The 23176-nt window shown below is 43.9% G+C and overlaps 6 protein-coding genes across 6 annotated transcripts; 1 reads left to right on the top strand and 5 right to left on the bottom strand.

The window, feature by feature from the left end:
- Nucleotides 1-4084: 4084 nt before the first annotated feature.
- On the bottom strand, nt 4085-5530 carry O0I10_003918 (uncharacterized protein; the record flags this gene model as incomplete). Its single annotated transcript, XM_058483984.1, has 2 exons — nt 4085-5181; nt 5245-5530. The coding sequence occupies 2 exons, from the start codon at nt 5528-5530 to the stop codon at nt 4085-4087; spliced, it is 1383 nt and encodes a 460-aa protein (XP_058345373.1).
- A 1760-nt stretch (nt 5531-7290) lies between these two features.
- Nucleotides 7291-9662, bottom strand: O0I10_003917 (uncharacterized protein; the record flags this gene model as incomplete). The annotated part of the gene is made up of 6 exons (XM_058483983.1): nt 7291-7666; nt 7742-8019; nt 8087-8225; nt 8311-8774; nt 8894-9235; nt 9510-9662. The coding sequence occupies 6 exons, from the start codon at nt 9660-9662 to the stop codon at nt 7291-7293; spliced, it is 1752 nt and encodes a 583-aa protein (XP_058345372.1).
- Nucleotides 9663-12297: 2635 nt separating this feature from the next.
- O0I10_003916 (uncharacterized protein) lies at nt 12298-13084 on the top strand (the record flags this gene model as incomplete). The annotated part of the gene is made up of 4 exons (XM_058483982.1): nt 12298-12631; nt 12691-12749; nt 12811-12923; nt 12994-13084. The coding sequence occupies 4 exons, from the start codon at nt 12298-12300 to the stop codon at nt 13082-13084; spliced, it is 597 nt and encodes a 198-aa protein (XP_058345371.1).
- A 369-nt stretch (nt 13085-13453) lies between these two features.
- On the bottom strand, nt 13454-15417 carry O0I10_003915 (uncharacterized protein; the record flags this gene model as incomplete). Its single annotated transcript, XM_058483981.1, has 7 exons — nt 13454-13548; nt 13607-14079; nt 14147-14340; nt 14400-14504; nt 14583-14634; nt 14732-14987; nt 15066-15417. 7 exons carry the CDS (start codon nt 15415-15417, stop codon nt 13454-13456), a joined length of 1527 nt encoding a protein of 508 aa, XP_058345370.1.
- A 3660-nt stretch (nt 15418-19077) lies between these two features.
- O0I10_003914 (uncharacterized protein) lies at nt 19078-20461 on the bottom strand (the record flags this gene model as incomplete). Its single annotated transcript, XM_058483980.1, has 3 exons — nt 19078-19663; nt 20018-20232; nt 20303-20461. The coding sequence occupies 3 exons, from the start codon at nt 20459-20461 to the stop codon at nt 19078-19080; spliced, it is 960 nt and encodes a 319-aa protein (XP_058345369.1).
- A 1906-nt stretch (nt 20462-22367) lies between these two features.
- On the bottom strand, nt 22368-22661 carry O0I10_003913 (uncharacterized protein; the record flags this gene model as incomplete). The annotated part of the gene is made up of 1 exon (XM_058483979.1): nt 22368-22661. One exon carries the CDS (start codon nt 22659-22661, stop codon nt 22368-22370), a length of 294 nt encoding a protein of 97 aa, XP_058345368.1.
- Between the last annotated feature and the right edge of the window lie 515 nt (nt 22662-23176).

Below are 23176 nucleotides of genomic sequence, written 5' to 3'. Positions count from 1 at the left end.
TAAGCGTGATGCTATATGAGAAGTGGTCTTTGTTCATTGTCAAGTAGGTGGACCCTGGCAGAGCAAAAGATGCAGAGGGTCGTGTTGTGTAACACAGCTACGTTTGCATGAATGAAAGGGTCAATGTATAATTACTTTATAGATCATCTAGGAACAGGCATGTATTGCTAGCTAACGGCCACTTTTATCCAATCATCATTGTTGCGGGATCCACTGCATGGGACCGATGCTCCTGCTCCAGACATTCATTTCCATGATTAAAGTAGGTTGATCCGAGCTGATTTGGTTGAGCTGCGGTCAAAGAGAGATTACATCACTCTGGACATAAAGCACGCTCGATGTAGCTCAACCGATGTAATCTTGTGTGAGCGTAACTCAACCAAATCAGCTCGGATCAACCTACTTTAATCATGGAAATGAATGTCTGGAGCAGGAGCATCGTCCACCTACAATAGAATGCACAAAAGTTGGGAATGCACAAAAGTGGCTATTAGCTGCCAATGTATGACCTGAAAATGAGGGTTGCGTACCTATCATGCATTGTCCCTGAAGTCCTGACTTTTTAGCTGAGTTACCCAAAGAGGTCCTTCTGCATCTTTGGCTCTCCAGGGTCTAGCTAGTTGGCAATGAACAAAGACCACTTCTCATATAGCATCACGCTTACAAACATAAAGGTGCCTGTATCTCCAAACTTTACAATGAAACGTGGGGTTTTTATTAGAGCAATGTGCTCGGCTTGGTCAACTGCACCTTGTGTGAAAGTTTCACGGTCAAGCTTGCCAATCCCAGATTTCGCAATGTCGCTACCAGCCAAACTGGATCCGGGGGGTCAACCTCTTCGACGACGACCAAAAAAATAATTTTGGGCTGTTTGCGACATTGAATGCGAAACTTTCACACAAGGTGCTGTTGGCCAAGCCGAGCCCATTGCTCTATTAAAAACCCCACGTTTCATTGTAAAGTTTGGAGATACAGGCACCTTTATGTTTGTAAGCGTGATGCTATATGAAGAGTGGTCTTTGTTCATTGTCAAGTAGTTGGACCCTGACAGAGCAAAAGATGAAGCACTAGCTAGATGTGTGCCACAAGGCCCGGGAGGACGAGACTCGAAGGGATCGATCCTATTGGTAGAGGATGCATAAACGATCCTTCCCCTGCCTGCTGTCGATAATAAGGTCCGCGTATGATAGTCTATATGGATTGGCCCATTCTTATATAAAGCTGCATAGCTGAAACATGTCATAGGTAAGCATGGCATGTTCATGTACTCATACCACATTGTATCACAGCTCACTCTTTCTTGGACATAATGAAATAAGCTTACAATGAACCAAGCTTGTGTATAATTTAACAACAAGCACTGTGTTGGACACCCTCACTCTGAATTTATTGTCTTTACAATACAAGCGTTTGAGAATTGCCACTGCCTTCGTTTATCATCATATGAACTAGGAAGCTTAAACGAAGGTATAGTGTCATACATAAAGAACCAAAGCACTCGATACAAACGAAGATGTAAACAATCCAATGTCGCTTGCGACCGTCAAACTTCTATTCCCCTTTCCCCTAAGTCATCCACATCTCGCACATTTGAACTGATAGCACAATACCCTCTAAATGTCATGTTGGATCCAATTTTCATTCAATGAGTAAGACGAACAATAAAACTGCTAGTGTAGTGTGGATGTTTATCAAGTAAATAAGATAAAGGAACAGCATTACAAATTGAATAAGATATGGGCGATTCACATAGAGGCAACAGGGATTATTGTGTCATTGTATTCTTGGTTGCTGCCGTCATAAACATCCTTCATCCATGATTCCAAATCCGTTGCTGCATGCATTGACTTGAGTATCCCAACATCATCCATGGCTGTAAAACACCATTCGTCACAGATATAAGCCCTTTTGTCAATCCCATCCAATCCATCATCATCCTCGGCCGAATCAACGTGATATGAGCCTTTGTCCCTGCTGACGACGCGCCAAGTAATCACCACGATTCTCATCATCGCACTTGATTGCATCCCTCCATCATAGCCATTGCAATCACAATACGTTGCTTGAAAAGAGCCCATGTGATCGCTGCATGCTTCCTTTTCCATCCCTTGCCAATTCATCCCCCCATCACTGCTCATCCAGGCGAAAGTTGTTGTATTGCGGCGTACATGATAGCTGATATGGCATCATCCATTGGCATCCGTATGTATTAAAGCAAGTTGCTACACGTAAATAAAGCTGTTTGTATACAATGGCTATCTGCTGTTCACGTAATAAAGACCACAAGGCAGGTTGCTGCAAGTTACTTGAGGCAAAAGACAATGGAGTAGAGACCTTGCTTGCGGCAACTGCTGTTACGTTTGGCTGTGGCAGAGTAACGTGCAAGAGCGTGTGTTGTAGTAGAATGACAAGCTTGTGAACGCTGTTTGAGACAATGAAGTGAAGACATCACTAATGGCAAGCGCTGGAATGAACGATGCCACGCTTGATTGTGGTAGAGGAGTGTACAAGAGAAGGTGGAGTGTCAAGAAAGGCGGGTGTTGTCGTGGGGTGCACACGCCCATCGACTTGCCATTCAGTCAAAGACAATGGCATCAAGACAGTTGTAGGATTGACATGATGGGTAGCAACAGGACAATCGTTCGCAGGTGGTAGTTGTATACTTGAATGGGGCAAGCAGATGAGAATGGGAGGAAGAGGGAAGAGCTGAGAGTGGAAGAAGTGGAAAGTAAATCGATCGGACACCTCTTGTATAAATGCATGAACACTGTACATCAATCCTTGATGTTGAGATTACTCCTCTCGAACCTGAAACTTTCACACAACATGCTCTTGGACATGCTGATCCACATGGTTTTAAAAAAGACATCATGTTCATTAGAAAATATTGAATGATAGGGTATATTGTGGGTTTACTATGTAAGCCGGAAATGGAGGTCAGCGCCGGTTCCATGATCTATCGAAATAGTATGTATTATCTTGGGATTCCCCATCTCGAACCTGAAACTTTGTCAGAAGGTTCACTGGGACATGCCGATCAACTCCATTCATTTAAAAGTCGCAGACTTCATTGTGAAGATTTAAAATGCGGGGCGATCCAAATGGTGGATGATGGGATCAAAAGAGCGGACGGCCCACCGCCCCGAAGTTGCCCACCTCCAACTTGAAAATTGGTCAGAAGGGTGCTCTCGAGCATGCTGATCAACTTCCTCTAATAAAAATTTCATGCTTCATTTGAAAATTTGGAATGGGAGCTTCCAAAAGTTTGAAAGACGGAGACATTCGCAGGGTCTGCGATTCATTAACTTTCATGTTTGCTGCTCCAGCGTAGCTCAGCCAAATTGGCTCGGATCAAGAAACTTGAATGATGGAAATGCTCGGCTGGAGCAGGAGAATCGTTCCCATGCAGTGGATTTTGCAACAGCGCTGATTTTGAGGAAATGGCTGATAGCTCGCTATATATGGACTATCGTGGATAGACTATAAAGTATAATCCATCAATCCTTCCAGTCATGCAAAGTAGCTGTGTTACACAAACACATCCCTCTGTGCCTTTTGCTCTGTCAGGGTCTAGCTACTCGACAATGAACAAACATCACTTTTCATATAGCATCACGCTTGCATCATAGTAAAAGCATAAAAACGCCCGTATCTCAAGATTTTACTATGAAGCGTGGGGTCTTTAAGAGAACCAAACTACTCGGCGGGGTCAAAGCGATCTTGTGTGAAAGGATGAGTGTGGGTTACTACATACATGATTGTAATGTGGTTACGTATACGACGTGCAAGCTTATTATAAGATGATTACTCCATAGGTGGAGGTATAGTAATGTTAAACCATTCGACGGAAGATCAAAAGTTTACGAGCGAAGCGAATAACAGCGGCTGCTAGTCAAATGGATAAACGACCCTTTTTACGTGTTGCCCTGGTTATCAAGGGTAACGCGTTGTTGTTTGGTAGAACCAACCTTGTGTCATTGCTATCATTGGTGAAGAGTAAAGCTATGTACGATTGTAAGGCATACTGCCTTTTACATAATGAGATCATTTATTTGCAAAGAGTATGCTCAAGACATCCATGTCGTCATTTAACTTTACGGGTTTTACTATGCGCTTTGAATCTTTTAAGGCCAAGGGATAAAGATGCTGTAACAATTTGGGTGGTAGTGGATGGGGCTGTATCAGGTGACCAAATGGACGCGCTACTTGGTACAACACTATCAGGGATGGTTGATGATGATGGTGATAATGATGGTTCCCAAACAGATGATGGGGCTGTCGTTGTTGCATCGATGGCCTCTGCAGTCGAGGAAAAGGAGGATGGCGCCCAAGGTGTTTGTGAGGCTGTTGCCGAGTCCAAAAAGGAAGACGATGATGGTGATGATGCCTGAATGCTGTTGGTGCTATTATCGCTACCACTACTACTAGTATCATTTCCGCTGCCACCCTCACCACCACCACCACCGTGAACAAGCTTTCCCAAGGCGACAGCAAAGTTGGGGGATGCTCCTTGTGTGTTGCTGTATGACTGAGATGCATCCCATACCATGATACCACCATAGCTCTTGGAACTCGATACCTTGCTGATGGCAGGTGTTAATTGATCCATGCTGACGTATCCGCTACCAGCCGCTTTGGGTGAACCAGGGATACCAACAAAGACTTTGGCGCTTGTTTTGCTAGCCCAACCATCCCATGTGTCAAAGTTGAATTGCTTATCAATGCTGCAAAAGTTGTTGTAGAATTGCACAAATACGGCATCCACACCTTGCAAGATTTGTTCGTTAAGGTTGGCATCCGGAAAAGGGCATTGTGGTGCAGCTGTAATGAGGTACTGCCTAGAGCTATCGGTCTTGTATAATCGTCGTAGCTCTTCCACAAATTTGACATAGCCAGTGGTACCGCCACCTTCAATATCAAGATCAAAGCCATCCACCACGGCATCACCAAAAGGACGTGACCCACCACCACCGCCACCACCACCACTGCTACCGCTACCATCACTGGTGCCATTAGTGCTGTTGCTATCGCTGCCACCGCTTTGACCGCCACCGCCAAATGTGTTCCATAAGGTCTCGGCAAATTGACTTGCTTGCTGGTCGTTTTGAAATCCATATGCACCTGATGCACCTCCAAGTGATAGTAAAATGGTATGGCCTTTGGATTGACATGTCTTGATATCTAATACAATAAGGGCTGATCAGCATGTATATAAGCAGATGGCATCTTAAACACCCATCTTACCATTGCCAATATCTTGACAATTGTTACCACATGGCAAAGCGAGTCCTGGTTGACCTCCGATATTGAATTGATCGATAAAGGCGATAACAAGCACATCCGTAGAATCATCGCAATAGCTGGCTAATGGTTGCTGCTGTCCACTGCTTGTAGCACCAGCAGAGTTTTGACCCCAATATTGTACCAAGCTTGGTTGTTTGAGCATCCCACTCTTGGGTGCATCTGGTGATGCATTGATCCACGGACGAGAAGCAATAATAAGAAAAGTGATAGCTGCTCTGAGAAGCATGATGGTAATGGTAAAGAGGTTGAATAAAGCCTAATGCTGTGTGCGTTCACACCCACCTATATAAGCGTGTTTTCTTCAACCTTTTCGTTTCCATTGTACCAGCCATATGCCTTTGCCAACAATCAATGTTATTGAAGAGGGGCTTGTTTTGGTTTCAATTAGTCGGCAGCGATGTATTGAAAGCTCTGATTACATACATACCAGGTCACGCTTTAGCATTCTTACTTCTTGACATGTGGAAACGGGATGTTAATTGTAGCTTCCTAAAGGGGGTATTCTTGTAGTAGCAAAAAGAATACGCGTGAAAATGGGCATTTGGATTGAGAGTCGTCATTGATTAGCGATGATGACATTGCTATCCAGTGGTATGATCCAAGTCTTCAAAAGGAATTGATCCGCTGCTTGATGAAATTGGATGCGTAGAAGTACGGATCTTCTCATCGACTTTGTTCTCGAGATTCGATAACCACCCAATGGCAAGGCATGCGCGTTGTGTAACTACGTGCATAGTAGTAAATTGACACATGATCATGCATTGATCGCAGCATGTCAATCGATCTTCAGATGGTACTAGGTAGAATCTCGTCACCCTAACTTGCAGCTTATGGCGCGTGGTATCGAATAGATGAATGGCGGGGCGTTCTCACAAGATGACAAGGAAACAACAATAACAGGGTTTCCAAACATTACATCAATACATGATGCCAGGATGCTGCAGCTGTAAGTTTGATATCCTCATGATTTAGCTCAAGTTGCGATATTTCGAATACCCGGATTAATACCCACTTACAACGTGTTGATCATCCAAGTCACAAACCAATTGATGTACTCTGAGGGCTAAATGCCTTTGAAACGTGAGCAACCTTACTAAGAAGATAACAATGCAGACCTTGAACGCATGCAACGAAGGGGCTTTTATGCGGATTGATAATGTAGATACATCCACTGCTGTTGCTATGATGCTGCTACCTCTTGGAAAGCATCCACCATTGGTGCAACGATATCAGCCTTATGATTTTATTTATCATCCATAGCCAGTGATGAAGATTGCTATCATTAAAAGGCTTGGACTCATCTTGTGACAAGATGAGCCATGCACTGTGCCCGCCATGGTGGTAATAGGCAATACATTATTTGGCTCAACATGACACTAGTAGTCAACCTGATCCATGTCCAACATGCACACTTTTATTTGGAGCCACTTTTTGGAACAACGAGGTATGAATGATGGGGGCTTACTACGAAAACAACATGTTCATGTATAGCATAAATGCACTTTATGCGGCTTTTCACATGCATCCCATACATGTCAACATTGTTGAGGGACCATCCACTGCTTTTCAAACAGACAACTGGATCCCACAAAATGTAACAGTGACACATGTTCCACGTGGCACCATGGAATAAAAGGCTCGTCATGTGCGTTTATGAACACCCCACTGGATGATGCCAATGCTTCTACAATAAGTCTATGGACGTCACCATGGCAACCTGTTGTATGGGATCGCTCATGAAACCTAGGATTCAGCACATTAGGCTCATTGAATAGTGTAGGTAGTAATAATAGTATTGTAGTGCCTTTATATGAATTTGTATATGTGTATGTATAAAGGGATGGAGAGAGGAGGAAGGAACAGTGTACACATGCGGAGAAAGGAGAAGGGGAGAGTGTGATCAAATATATTACAAACGAAATCCGAGGTCAAGGGAAAAAGAAAGAAGCTGTACAAGAAGGATGTGTCGGTTGTATACGTGTATTGTTATGACACGTGAGGAGAAGAAGTTTGTTGTTGCTGTTGTTGTTGTTTTTGATGAGCAGCGAGTGCCATTTGCATTGCCTTTCCTTGGTTTCCATTTACCACTGCTGCCATGTTGGCTGCAATCATGCCATTGGCCATAGCAACGGCTGCTTGCTGGGGTGTCATTTTTGTCCTGCTGTTTTGCCGTTTCATGGGTAATGATGATATGCCTTTTACTTGTGAACTGGTAGGCGTAACACTTGTGGGGCGAGTGCCATTGACCCGAGCTTGTAAGGCATTATTGGCGTTTGTGCTGGTGCTTGGCGTGGCAAAGGGGATGGTAACAAGGCTTCGGAGTTCAGTATCAGTGAGTAGCTGCATTCGTTGTTGTAGATTCCTAAATAACCGGGTGAGTCTTCCGAAACGTTTTTCCCTTTTCTCTTTCTCTTGCTTCTTTCTTTGGGACACTTACGTTTGGCCCATATCATCCATTTCCATGGTTTCTTCATCGTCGCTTGAATCATGGTCAAATTGATATCGTTCATAGGCGCTTTGCTGAAATGCTGATGGTGATTGCTGCTTGCCCCCTTTACCACCACCTTCCAATGGTTGGATACGATGGCCAATACGATCGATAAACACACGACCACCACGACCAATACGCTTGCGAAAACGTACACGGCTTTTTTGTGGGGATAAAGATTGAAAGAATTGCTGTGGCAATGGCAACGGGAAGGGTTGATAAGGACACTAGATGACGATAAAAGACGTAAGCAAATGCTATATAGTAACACAGGCAATGATCATGATTACTTACATAGGTGACATCTTCATAGCCAGCATCTTGTTCTCGTTTTCGTGCAAGCTCTGCCTCGATGGCCTGTTGTATGGGGGACTTTTCGTGGCGCAAGTCATCTCCTCGTTTGAGCTTGTTGAGGGGAATCTTGATAGTTGCACTAGGGATGACGTAGAATTACTGGTTAGTCATTCCTTGCTACAAACATGTTGATGCAACCACAGTAACTAATATTGTAAACATACCCAGATGTACCCGCTTCAAGAGACGTTTTGCGCTTCTTCTTTGGCATAAGATCTTCATCTTCCTTGATACCCAGCTGCCGTTGGTATTCTCTTAGCTTGCATTTCTTATCAAAGACGGTGTGTTCAAGGACCAGCCCCTCTTTGCGGATCTTTTCTCGCCGCAGCACCATCTCAAGAAGGTTGCGTGCCATTTCCATTTCGCTCCGTAACTTGCGAAGACGCTCAAGTGATTGTTGATCGGTACGACGAGTCTTACGGACAGGCTTGGTTTCTCGTCGACGAAAGCATACATATGGATCAATCTCGCCCTTTTGTGTATCTTCATAGCGTAAAGGTGCAATGATGGGACGACCTTCATGTTCTCTTCGACGTGCTTGCCAATGTGTAAAAACAGATTCGAGCAAGGCTGATTTGTCGGATATCACCCCCTGAAACGCTGCATACGATGGGATCTGTGAAGAATCCTGAAGCTCAAATGTCAGCATTGATATGCTCTTGTCATCATGATTATACCCCCCTCCTCCCAAAATCTCAGCTCCTCTACCACCACACAATGACCACCACCATCACCCAAAGTAAGTACCAAGTCCAAATGAGGCCAATGCTGATTGGCAGTAGTTTCATAGAGCCACATCATTTGCTCAAAGTTGTCCTCGGAAATAGGGTCGGCTGATGATGCCTTGTTGTGTTCCTTCAAAAAGGCTTCATCTTCCTCATCCATCACGTAAGGACATCCAATGACATCTTCCACGGTAGATGAAAAGCGAATCAAGGTGGATGGTTCTTTGAAATGTTTGTTGTATAGATGATGATAGTTCTTCTCAGGGATTGTAGACGATGCATCTGGCGTGGGGATGTAACTTTCCACTTTGGCACCCGTGGTCACAGCCGCGTGATGCGCTGAAATTGCAGCTTGCAGATCATGCTACAAGGTAATGTGTATGTGTGTGAGAGAGATGAAGACCATGTGATGTAAAATGGGGGAACAAAGAATGGGTGCACAATAGATGTGTATTGTAAAATGAGCCACTCCCCCAAAAATAATGAACAAGACGGGGCAAGAATGAGATTTTTGGTTGTATGGGTGCGGGTGTATGTGTATGTGTATGCTTGTGTGTGCTTGTGTGTGTATGGGTGTGTGTGTGTGTGTGTGTGCGTGTGTGTGTGTGTGTGTGTGTGAATGTATATTGATAAATTACCTCTTCCTCCTCCTCTTTCTCCACGCCGGTCTCTATCTGTGGTACAGCACGCTGCACATTAGAGGCATCAGTGATGTCTGGTAGTTGGGACTCTTTGTAGACGGGAAGGGGGTGCTTGGGTGATAGCTTTTTCACTCGGAATCTGGAGACCATCTAGAATGGGGAGATGAGAATGATGAGCATGGTAGACCCTTGCCAATCACAGATGAGCTGGTTGTGAGGACCCCAAATACTCACCACGATAGCACTGAAGGCTTTCAGAACGGTTGTTTCTGTTGTAAGTTGTTTCCTTGTTTACAAAGAAAGGCAGTGAAAATTTCTCTTCCGTAGCCTTTTGGCTGTATAATCACTACTATAAACGCAAAGTGAAAACAAAATGACCTCCAGGCAGGTGACGCAACATCCAACACCCACTTTGATTGGACTATGTCTCATATATAGGGCACCTTCCCATGTGTTCTATATTACTCTACAATCATCAGCTCACCCTTCCCACTCCACCTCCTCACTTTATTATATCATTCGAGCCCATTGCTATCATTCACTCAATAAAGCTATCACATGCTATATTCTTCAGCCATTGTTTCTTCCATAACGACCATTCTTGCCTATTCAACGTTGACTTTGAAATGATTCCCAGCAACTTGGGTTCACTCATCATTGAATCAAATCGGCCCGATACACCGCTGGCTATGAGTACACATACACAACCACTCGTTGCTGCTACAAAACTCTAATTGTCATGGCCGATCATATCCCTATCATTCGTCCCACCCGCGGTCGTTAGCATAAAAACCGGTTTTTTAATCACCGCGGTGCACACCTTTTTGGACGCAACTGGTTACATGTCAGCGATTTATTGACTATGGGACACAATGTGTATGCCAAATAGAACGAGGGATGATATGCATGTCAAAACCTATATTTTCTCAGACACTGCTACCTGCAGCAAGCCCAGCCATCGGAGCATGATCGGCAACATCCTCGTGCTCACAAACAAATCCTATAAAATGTGGCGTTGTCGTTAATTGTTCCCTAGCTTCACCTCTTCTACTTGTTATCATTTTGGCGATCATGATGTTAGTATACTGCACATCCCTATGAATGTTGAAGCTGTAATTCTTATGTTGTTGTTTCAAGAATAGATACAGCAACAAGCTGCCTTGACTATTATCCCCCCGTGCATATCATGTCGGCGGTGGAACGCACATTGGATTAGATTTGCGTCAAGGATCACGTAAGTTAGAATGACCCATAACAATCGGTATTCGAGCTGATCTTTTCAAATCATAGTAGCATCCTTGGGCGTGTAATATCCACCGTCTGAAGGCGTTGGTGATTGTTGCAAGGACGCCGGCGCACTAAGATTGGCCAGTGCCAAATCCCATCATCAATGGGCCTGGCCGATACATAATGATGTATCATTTTCGTCGCCGGGCTGTGGCTATTTCTTGATATTGGGTCTCTTTGATTAGACCGATTACCATGATAAAAGGTCTTCACATCCAACGCCTTGTATAAGGGTGAGCAAACAATGCTTACGTACGCAGGAAGATCGTCTACTAAACCCGTCCAAGTTTCAGGAACTATGCACCATGCTACTTTTAGATGCATGTTATTGTAGCACAACTAGTGCAACGGCACATGACATGACCAAAGAATCCGCCACGATAATAACTTCTTTCCAGAACATCTACTTATCCATCGTTCCATCAACCAAATTTGTGCATTCCACAATAAAGCCCTTAGCTACCAACATACAATAGCCCAAACTTTTATTTAAGATAACGTTAACAAGCTGGTTTATTACCCCACTTGCCTATGATGCAATTCGTTCCCGAAAACTTCAAGAAGACATGTAAAGGTGGATTATCCTTGATTTGATCCTCCAGGGGTAGGATTGGAAACGCCCACAGAAGAGCCTTATCTAATAACTATCTCCCCAAATCGGTATCTTTCATTCCTTCCCATATTTGATTGTTGATGGTGAAAGTGTATGACGCAATTCACGGATGGTGTACGAGATACCAATTCTGAGGCTGATTCTTAAAACCGCTTTGCGGTGAAGCACAAGGTTCATTCATTGGACTTCTACTTGGATAATACCTTTGGGGGCTAACGTGGAAAGTGTTGATTGTTTGGGAGACCATTAGGCTCGGTGTTACCGAAGATTTTGGTCGTTGGCCTTCAACAATGGGTCACCTCAGCGGTACATCATGTGATGTAGGTCTCACGTTGTTACAAGAAAAATCACCATTAGATAGTCGAATGATGCATGGGATGTAATTGGCTATCCTTAAGCTCCAGGTTTATGATATGAGGATTGGTCATTGTCCGCAAGTGGGAGGTAATCCAAAATGATGTATCACGTTACTTGAAACAAAGGCGACCTTAGGTGGTCAGCTATGTCGTCGTCATGCGCGACATTGTAATTTTGGGACATTCTATTATCTTGTAGATTGTGCAATAGAGTGGAGAAGGATAAGTTTATTTCATTGGATGATGAATTTCCAGGTCATTATGGATGCTAAGCTGCTGTATGTTGATCAATGCGCTTCCTTTGACCACTAACAGCAAGAAGGGCAAGGAACTCATCCTATACGTAAATGATAATAGCAAGTGTAGAGTAGAGTAGTGTTGTAGTGTAATGCGTATAATAATGACACCATCTCTTGCCAAGTGCTTGCATTGGTGGTAGTGGTGGTGATGGTGCCAAGCATGATATTCAAGGTCGGGGTTGTATGTTATCAGACTGCTTGCATTCCTTTCTTTTCTCTTCTTGACTAACATGGATTTCTCGCCTTATCGACCTTCGCCAGACGACGATCGAAGGAAACAACATGAACGGCAATCCAAGGGCAAATCACGTAGCAGCAAACCAAACAGCAGCAATCGCTATGAACCAGTCTCCACTAATCCGACCACAGCTGGTGTTCCCGGTGGCGGCTTCTCAAGCTACCAAGCCGGCACACACAACCCATCGCTCTATGAACAAGGTTTCGGTGGCGAATCATCAGGTTTACAACCCAATGCTACAGTGCGTGTGAACAAGTACGAAACACGTTTACCTATACGAGTGGATATTGAAGCAGCCTTGACGTACGTGCTCGGGCCTATTACAGGTGAGACAAAACACGCACTACCAAGAAGCATATAGGAAGGACTCTAACATTCTATCTAGGCATCCTTTTCTTGATCCTTGAAACAAAGAACGATTATGTGCGATTTCATGCATGGCAGGCAAGTAACGTGATGCGATGGATTTTGGAGAAGGAAATACTGATGATACATGTTACTATAGTCATCTGCTTTGTTTCTATCACTCATGTGTGTGCACTTTGTGTTGATGTTCATCTCCAGCGTATTATCATGGATGCTCTTTGCTATCGACATTTTACTCATTCTGGCCCTTGTGTAAGTCATTATTGTGTGGATGAGGATTATGGATTATGGATCATGTATGGTGGGCTTACGCATACGTTAGGTATCGTGCCTACTTGGATGGAGCATCTTTAGAGCGGACAATGGTGCCTTACTTTGGACCACTGGCAGCTGAATGGGTCGACAGCGAATAATACCAGTTGTTTTTCCCCCTCACCTTGTTATCCAACTACGCATGCATCTATAGCATACAGTTACCATTTTACCCCTTATCTCACATTGTATGTATCTAACAATGAAGAACTGCTTTATACTGGCTTGAAGGAGAAGGAATGGTTTGGGGAATACTGAAAATGTAAAGTTGAAAGGTGAGGAGGGGGATCAAATGATGATGATGAAAGGGAAAGAGAGAATAAATATCATAGGAGACGCGTCTGCATATTACACATACAATAATGCTAAACTTTTTTGTTGTAAATAAAAAGAATGGCTAAAAAAAAAAAAAGTCCTGTGTCGTCCAGCGACCTCGCTTTTGGGAAACTGGCGAGTTGGACTTTGACCATCTAGTTTCTCAAATCTTGTTTATCTTTTTCGCTGCTACCTGAGGATGATAGAGAGCGATTGTCTTTTCTTGGATGACCAGCTCGTCTTCGATTAGCTACCAATAGGTTGGGTTAGAATGAATTCTGTTGCTTTTACCATTATTGACAACTCACCCTTTGCTGCAGCAGCACGTGCAACACGATCCAATTCCTCAATTACTGATTGCAAATGTTTGAGCCACCGTTCTTGCTCATCCTTGCTTTCCGTTTGCATAACATGTACGGAGCTGCTACCAACAAAGGTTGTATTCAGCGTATCCACACCTTGAATGGGAGATGTGATTTCAATGGAGGTATCATCAATGGGCTTAACACGGGCACGTTCAAGTGGTGCCATGCCTCGAAATTGCAGCAAGGTGCGATTGCCTTCTTGTTTAGGTCGTACAAACACAAGCATGTCGGAAAACAAGATGTAGATGCGCTCTTCACTGCTACCACCGCCACCCGAGGACTTTGAACCACCGGCCTGGACACGCGACATTGGGCTCTGTAACACGAGGCGTCGTTGTGCCTTGACACCAAATGGAGCTCCAACCAATGCTTGATGAATCATGAGCACTTGATCCACATTATCAGCATCGTCAATTCTATATTACAAAGTAAGAATAAGTTTTCCCACATACACGTGTCAACAAGATGGTCGAGAATCCTTACTTTTTCTTCATTTCCTCTGCAATGGCTTGCATACGATGCCTGCATTGGTTCAGTGCAACGTGGTCGGGGTGCATAGGAGATGTGGCATCGGCAAGTTTAGTCATCAATTGTGCATAGCGGCTAATGCATCCTGCTGGTGTTTGCAATAATGATAGCAAGGTGGCACCTTTGACAGCTGGATTTTTGTGTGCGTTCTATAACAAGAAGGTCACGCATGTAAGTACAAATTTGGATTGATATTGGGGTAACCTACATCAATGAACTTTTTGAAAGGTTGATAGCGAGTGAGACGCTCATAAGTCGTAATCGCAAGGCCGTAATTGTCAAGATAAGCCTTGTATGCTTCCATACGAGTGAACTAAACCAAAAATATCATTAGCCGCCATTAAAGCGCATGAACCCAATCTTGCTATATCTTTGTTTTGCTTTTTCTTACCCAGCTCTGAAACACGTCGGAAATAATCTGCGTAGGTCCCCAAATGCGCAAGCTATGAATTGTACCTGATCAGTGACTATTCCCAACATGTATAATTTGTTTCTTCTTTTCCATTCAACGTGTAACAAAGGGGGAATTTGATTACTTACCGCTCCTCTAAACTTGCAAGGATCTCTTGATGAACTTGAACAATTTCATCAAAGTTGCCGAATAACCATCGAGTCTCTCGTTCGGTGCATACAAGTTTTTTCATTCCAAGGAAATTGAATGAGGATTGCTTGGCATCCTTTTGTAACGGCTCAATAAAGACTTGTTGCACCACTCTCAGGGATTCAAAGTAGGCACGCTCGGAAGTGATCAATTGTTGAACTAAAGTCTCTCGTCGTCGATGGTCCAGTTCTCGTTCTGTCAATGTGTGTATGTGTGGATGTATGTTTTAGCATGGGTTGGAATTACAGGTGGTACAAGGTAATGATACCATACCAAACATGCCATCATCAATGTCATCATAGTTGAGACTATCAATAATGTCAAAGTGATCATCCGTGAGAATCTGTTGATGGCCAGGGGGTGCTGAAGAGGGTGGGCCTGGTGGAGGAGGTGGTGGTAAGGGTGCAGAAGCAAGATAATGCTCGATGGATGCCGTCGTCATGTTGCTGCTGTCGCTAGGATAATAACGAACGGATGAACTCGTATTGCTGCTGCTGCTGGTTGTAGTTGTAGCTTGGCTGGATGCTCTACTAAGCCCTTTCTCCATACGTTCACGACGAGCAGCCGAGTTTTTACGTAGAAAAGCTAGCGATGGGTGCCCATTGTCATCGACAGGTGCAGACATGGCAATGTGTGAAGAAGGTCAATGACAAATGACAAAGAGCACGAGAGCAATGAGAGAAGAAAAGGGGGGAGGTGGGTTTGTGGTGGTGAGGGAAAGGAAGGAGAAAAGGCGGAAGAGAAACAACAAACGTATACAACTCGATCAATGGAGGACAATGGCTTTCGCTTGTACAACATGATCCGACATCAAGGAGCCTATCGTTTTAGTAACCGATGCACAAGGTGCGGATGGCTGCACCAAATTTCTTTCCTTGTCCCCTTTCACACTTTTCCTTTTTAAACATCTTCCCACCCATCTATTTCGTTTTCGTTTTCTGACGATCGATCGAATGCATAGTAGTACATACACCCTATAAATCGAGATAGAGGATTACTTAGATCGTGTTCATGATTGGGATAGCTATTAGTCATTCGTGTATATTTAAGAGTGTACATCTGCCGATCCATCATCAACTCTTACTATCGACTGATCGCCGTAGTATGTCGTGCACGGTATTACTATTTACCCTGGTTGCATTGCGTTTCATTTGTCACGCTATATCCCACATTATATTACCCCCCTTCCTTTGTCTTTCTGCTGGGTATTTCTCATTTTTCTATCGCCGTCTTCTTCGTCTCAATGGAAAGCCACGTATATTTATCTCCTTTTGAGCCATTGGGACACGCACACACACACCGCTATCGCTCAACGCGCACGATCCTCCTTTTTTCACTTTTTTTGCAATCCCGCTAAAATCAATGTCAAGTGCCGAAAGCGTTGTTTTGCCATGACAACCCGCAGCTTTTGTCACACTCGGGTACAAAGTGACAAAGAGGCAACAACAACCAAAAGCAGCGTACCCAGCTCAATCTACAACAAACCACGAGCAAATAGGCACCGCCTCATCCGGGGTACACCTGAACACGAGTAAATAGGTGGCACATCGAGGGACTCTAGAAGGACCCTGTGTATTAGGTTTTTGGATAAACTCTAAAATTAACAACACATGCGGTGAGACAAACAATCTCCCGCTGCATATGCTCACCACTCTCTTGTCACTCGAACTATGCTCTGCTCGTTGAACACTTTTCTTACCTTACCACTCTAGTGGATCGGGTATTTTTTTGGTGTGTTGTTAACCGGGGGTTCGGAACATGTGCATTATCGTGCATGTGCCAACAATCGACTCATCCACCATTGTCTATTGGCATTGGTCGATGCGTTGATAAGGTTTATAACTTTTATTCTGGTTCACTGCTTTAATGGCCGAGTGACACAGAAGCATCGACAAGAATTTACACACGTAAGCACCACTGTGCGATATGCTCGCTAGCATTCTACAAGTGTCTAAGCCAACTCTCTCACGTTTTTTCTCATGGACAAAGTGTGTAATATGCATGTTTGCCATGTGAGCACTGCAGCTGGTATATATGTACCCTGCTTCACCCCCTGCATGGAACACTTGTTACGTATACGCAAACAGCAAGATACCTAGCGATGGTTGTTTAACGCTACTAGCAGAACCAGGGCCCCGTTAATCCTGTGTGCAAACGCTATGTGCCATGTATCACTCGATTATCTTAGATCACGGGTGTACGGATGTTACGAGCTTGTGTTATAGGGACTAATCAACTATATTGCTGTGCCGAGGAATCGGTACCCCCATCAAGGATCTGTTGGGGCATGTTTATATTATCCAATCCTAACATCCTTGCATGATAGATATCAATGTTGCTACTACAGCGTATGTGTACAAACGATGTTAATATTACACATAGTAGTAATCTCGATACTTGTGCCTGTATCCATATCATCGGTTCTATGTGTGTGCCTCGTCTACTTTCTCGGCAGGGAACACAAACAACATGGTGCGTCAGGCACATATTGAACATTTACCATTACTCTTCAATAAAGCATTAGTGAGTATAACAAACGCTCATCCAAAATAGTTATGCACCATGCGGGCTCAATGCAATACTCAGCAACAGAATGTCCTCTTGATAACCATTGGCCTTTGTGAATGTTGCCACGGATTGTCATTCCGCGCACCAGGTCGATCTAAAGCCCGCCCATATTTGCCACCAAATGGATCAGCCAGAAATTTCCACCCTCCACCGAAGCATTCCTTAACGCCCATTTCATTCTTCCTTAACGTTGTCGTTGGTCGCTACTATAACATAGGAATTACTTCAGCGACGTGATACAGTATTCATGCATCACTACATGAAACGATGTCCTCTCAATACGTTGCAGCACTCACACGCTTACGACTTTGGTAATGGTTGATATCAATGTATCCATGCTCTCATCACTAAGAGTATTATCACAAGAAGCTCGCAGCAAGGTTGCTTAAGTAATCTCAAGTAAAATGGCGAAAACAGACTTTACTTCTTTTAGGATTTGTTACACACTCCATCAGGGAGATCCAATTCCATCCTCACATTGCCAATAACAATAACAACTAATCCTGAATGTGCCACTGGGACCGAGTCGATCTCGTCCTTGGAAGGTACATGTCATCCAATGCGCATAGAAAGCTGATCCATAAGAGCCAACGACGTCAGCTACCACGGCTTGCATGAATGAATGGTGAATAGGTTTGTTGCAGTGATCTGATAACCAAGATACGCGCTGTTGATCTCCCAAGGCAATAGATGATACAGGTCGACCGAATCCATATGATGATCGAATAAAGTTGGTGTCCAACAAGTACTTGTAGATGCCTTCAAGGGGAACGATACATGATCACCAAAAAACGATTGTGCAACATTGAAGGACATGATGAAAAGAAATGCTGCTGCTACGATCCACCTTGAGGACGCGAGTTGCTGGTAGGAGTAATACTGAAGAATGTCGGCTATAACCTTTGGGACTTGAGAAGCACATGTTGTGAACAGGTTGTTTGTTGCAATGATCCTCATTTCAGTAAAGAAGCAGCAGTGGGTGTAAGCCTTAATAAATGACACCAAGAACAATTGCTTGCAACGGTTCATCTACGTATAAAGACCCGCATCAGCATAAAGAATACGCTAATCGTCATGGAGTCATTGAAACTACACTTACATCACCAGCACTAGAAACGAATGAAATAACTGCACTTTTGGGCATGCATACAGCTTTCTTGCGATGAGATCAATATCTTGTTGCCAAGCACCCTTCTCGTAGCAATGGAAGTGAGTACACATGACACCCTCTTAAAGAAGAATAACAACCATCACGCACCACAAATAAAGAATGTCTCGGCCGAACAGCACGCATGGGGATGATGACTTGTACAACGCATACGCAGAATTTGAAAAGTGATTCCAGATGATGTTGAGGGGTTGAAAAAAGAACGACTACAACGGCACCGATAACAGGTGTTGCTTTGATGATCCACCAATAAAAGAGTCGAGTGGCAGGTCGCTGATTTCCAAAACCATCGAAACGGTATCCTTGACAACCACATCCATAAGATGATCCAATATCCCCATATCAGAGATCGCTTACTTGCTTCTGGGAAATCCACCCAAATTCAAATGTCGATCGTCCGTCGTCTTTCAAAGCAATAGGGATCGCCACTGACAACTGTGAGGAGAGACTTTCATGGAATCAAAGAGCATGCAAAGATAGCTTGATGGCATCGTAGACCTATAAACGTGCTGTGTTACTGATTTATCTTTGAGGTAATGGTAGCAATACTTAGCCAGAGTCATATGAAAATCCACGATGCCTGATGCCACCCAGCAACCAAAACCAATGTCCTTGCTGCATAGATATCCATACAATGACCAATTCTAGTAGCCGTTTCTCCAAAGGATGGGGGCGATACTTTACGACGAAAGCCTTGAGCGATGGATAAACCTTGATAGCGCCAAAAAGATACGTAACATTGTTGCTTGTTGCTGATTTGATACACCTATGAGAGACATGCGCTGCAGAATGCTCTTGAAAGCAATTGGTCAATAACGAGGACCACCAGAGGACCGAGTAAACGTTGTTGACGGTAAAGACATGGTCTCTGTTGCTCATTGCTGATATGATCCGCCGATAACAGGCATGCGTAGCAGGATATCCATCAAAAGAAATGTCGACGACCAGAACCACAATCAGAGATAAAGCTTGGAGACACCGAAAGATATAGAAGTTGTTGCTTTGTTGTTGGAGATGCACATCAAAGGAAGTGTCCAATACGTGGTAACGAGAATCATCGAACGATGTACATAATAAGGAAGGCTGATGCTGAAAGATACCATAGACGCTGCTCCTTGATCCTGACATGATCCACCTATAAAAGATCCACCGTAAACAATCCTCCAAACATGCAAAACAATACTTAGCAATGATAGCTATAATCACGAGGACTTCAATGAATGATGACCCATCTTGAAAAGACATATGATGTCAGCAAGCATACTTCGATCCCAGCAGAAAGTTTCCAAAAGACATTGAAATGATACGTACTTGGATCTCTCAATCAGGGTGCAGTGATCCGCTAGGAATGCCGCCGCCAGAAATAATAGTAATAAAAATAGGTGCAACGCCAAAGAATGCCAAGGTACCAGTACTGCCTACTAGCTCTTTCCCGAAGGAAGCGCGATGCCAAAACACCGGATTTAACAGAGACTCTTGAGCCCTTCACCAGTCGACTTTGACACCACATTGAGCCGTGGATCCGCATGCTGCAACAGTGAACAGAGGATGCGTATTTAAATTGGTCTTGCAATAAGCCATAGCACCATGAGCACATGTTTCCACAGGAGGTGGTAAGGGCAACATGGTCTCCCCAAGGCAGTACACAGTACAATAACATTCTTGACGCACCAATGATATGACCGAGGAAAAGCCTTCTTGATCCTTTCACCACAAAGCTTCCATCGTAAGTGCTCTTGTATGCGACACATCCTCCCATAATGAACAACCCTACCTTGTGGTACTTCTCAATAGTCTCCTTCCCTCGAATAAAGCCCCGTATCTCCATGCCATCCATATTGTGCTGCTGCTGTTCCATTGTAAAGCTTGTTAAACAACAAGTCTTGCGTTGTAGATCCAATATCATGCGTACCATTGAGCCAACGTACAGCATTCTTGCTTTGAGATCAGTGTCTTGTTGCTGCCAGAGGTACCATCACCAGCATGCCCAAGCTATAATAATACAACGTAAGATAACAATCACAGCATTGCTTTTCTTGTCAGCATACCCAAAGTAGTAATGTAAAGACGTGTTCCTTGTGTGACAACCATGGAAAAGAATACACACGACACTCCCTTTGTATCCTGTATGAACAAGAGAACAGCTAACTACACGTCAACTTTAGTATCTCAACACCCAACTTGAATAATAAAGTAATGCAACGATTGAACGTACATGTTGTATTGCAATGGAAGCTTGAGTTCATGGGTAGATCGCGCGTGTACTTGTTGTTGAATGTCTGCAACTGGAAAGCGTCGTCATTGACCACCTGTTCACCCAATTGGCACTGTACATTGAAAGGAATGCTAGCTGTTAATGTGTTGTAGTTTGTCTATAGAGTTACTCTTACCTCGCTTTGTGAAGTGGGAGTGAAGAAGAAAGGGCTCTTTGTCGTTCCTGCCACTTCCCAATTTGTGCACTCCACGCCACCCCGCTTGCTACAGTTACTGCTATGGAGATAGATCCCTCAATAATAGCCTATACACTTGGGTCAATAGTAACGACCACTACTCGAGATTCAATTAAACACATCCCTTGCAATTAAGCTATACATCGTTTTACTGTGGCGAAATTGAAGTCTATATACATAAGCTTGGTTCATTGTATGTTTATTTCATTATGTCCAAGAAGGAGTGATACAATGTGGCATGAGTACATGATCATGCCATGCTTACCTATGACAAGTTTTAGCTAAAGCTATCGTATGCAACCTTATATAAGAACGAACCATCACATCGGCCTATCATAGGCGGACCATGCAATAAGGGATGGAGCTACTTCATGCATCTTTCCACCAATAGTATCGACGCTTTAAGTCTCGTTCCTCTGCTCCAGTTACACAAACAGGTCCTCTGCAACTTTGGTTCTTAATATGTATCGTTTTCACCGACAAAATGAACAAAGACCACTTCCCGTGTAGCATCACGCTTACATCATATGTAAAAACATTAAAGGTGCCTGTATTCCACATACAGAGCAATGCTTGGCTTGGCCAACTGCACCTTGGGTGCCAGTTTCACGATCAGGTTTGCCGGTCCAGATTCTCGTACGTCGCTAACAGCCAAACGGATCCAGGGGTCGACCTCTTTGAAACTTTCTTCGACGACCAAAAATATTTTTTGGGCTAGTTGGTGACATTGAACGTAGAACTTTCACACAAGGTGCAGTTGGCCAAGCCGAGCACATTGCTTCAATAAAAACACCACGTTTCATTGTAAAGTTTGGAGATACAGGCACCTTTTGTTTATAAGCGATGCTAAAGTGCGGTTTTCGTTCAATGTCAAGTCGCTGGACCCCGACAGAGCAAAAGATGCAGAGGGACCCCTTTGTGTAACTCAGTTGTTTTGCATGACTGGAAGGACGGGAAGGATGATACCGTATACTATTGACAACATCCCATACATTGCGAGCCAACAGTTACTTCTCTCACAATCGGCAATGCTGCCCATTCTATGACAGTGGAACGGTGCTCCTGGAGCCGACATTCATTTCCATGATTGGATTATGTTGATCCGAGTTGATTTGGCTGAGCTACGCTCATACAAGGTTACTTCAGTTGAGCAACATAGAGCATGGTTAGATGCGGATTGATGTAATCCCTCTTTGGCTGTATCTCGGTCAAATCAACTCGATCAACATAATCCAATCATGGAAATGAATGCCTGAAGCAGGAGAATCGCCCACATGTCATAGAGGGACAACAGTGGCTATTGTGAAGAAATGGCTAGCTCGCAACGGGCTTTTGTCAACAGTATATAGTATCATCCTTCCATCCTTCCAGTCATGTAAAGTAGCTGAGTTACACAAACGTTCTCCGCATCTTTTGCTCTGCCAAGCGTCCAGCGACTTGACATTGGACGAAGACCACTTCCCATATAGCATCATGCTTACGCAACATAAAGGTGCCTGTATCTCCAAACTTTACAATGAAACGTGGGGTTTTGGGAATAGAGCAATGGGCTCGGCTTGGCCAACAGCACTCTTGTGTGAAAGTTTCGCGTTCAATGTCGCAAACAGCCCAAAAATGTTTTTGGTCGTCGTCGTCGAAGAGGTCGACCATCCCTGGATCCAGTTTGGCTGGTAGTAGCGACATTGCGAAATCTGGGATTGGCAAGCTTGATCGTGAAACTGCTGAAAACTCCAAGGTAGTTGACCAAGCCGAGCACATTGCTCTAATAAAAACTCCACGTTTGGATTGTAAAGTTTGGAGGATACAGGAAAACTTTATGTTTGTAAGCGTGATGCTATATGAGAGGTGGTCTTTGTTCATTGTCAAGGCTAGCTAGACCCCTGGAGAGCCAAAGATGCAGAAGGACCTCTTGGTAACTCAGCTAAAAAGTCAGGACTTCAGGGACAATGGCCAGATAGGTACGCAACCCTCACTTTTATGCCATACATTGGCAGCTAATAGCCACTTTTGTGCATTCCCAAACTTTTGTGCATTCTATTTATGGACGATGCTCCTGCTCTAGACATTCATTTCCATGATTAAAGTAGGTTGATCCGGAGCTGATTTGGTTGAGTTACGCCTTACACAAGATTACATCGGTTGAGCTACATCGAGCGTGCTTTATGTCCAGAGCAATACGTAACTGAACGAAGTACAAT

Source organism: Lichtheimia ornata, assembly GCF_029851405.1.
Source record: "Lichtheimia ornata isolate CBS 291.66 chromosome Unknown scaffold00013, whole genome shotgun sequence".
Classification (NCBI taxonomy): Eukaryota; Fungi; Mucoromycota; class Mucoromycetes; order Mucorales; family Lichtheimiaceae; genus Lichtheimia; species Lichtheimia ornata.
Note: the sequence above shows the minus strand (reverse complement) of the source record. Positions and strands in the feature narration are given on the sequence as shown.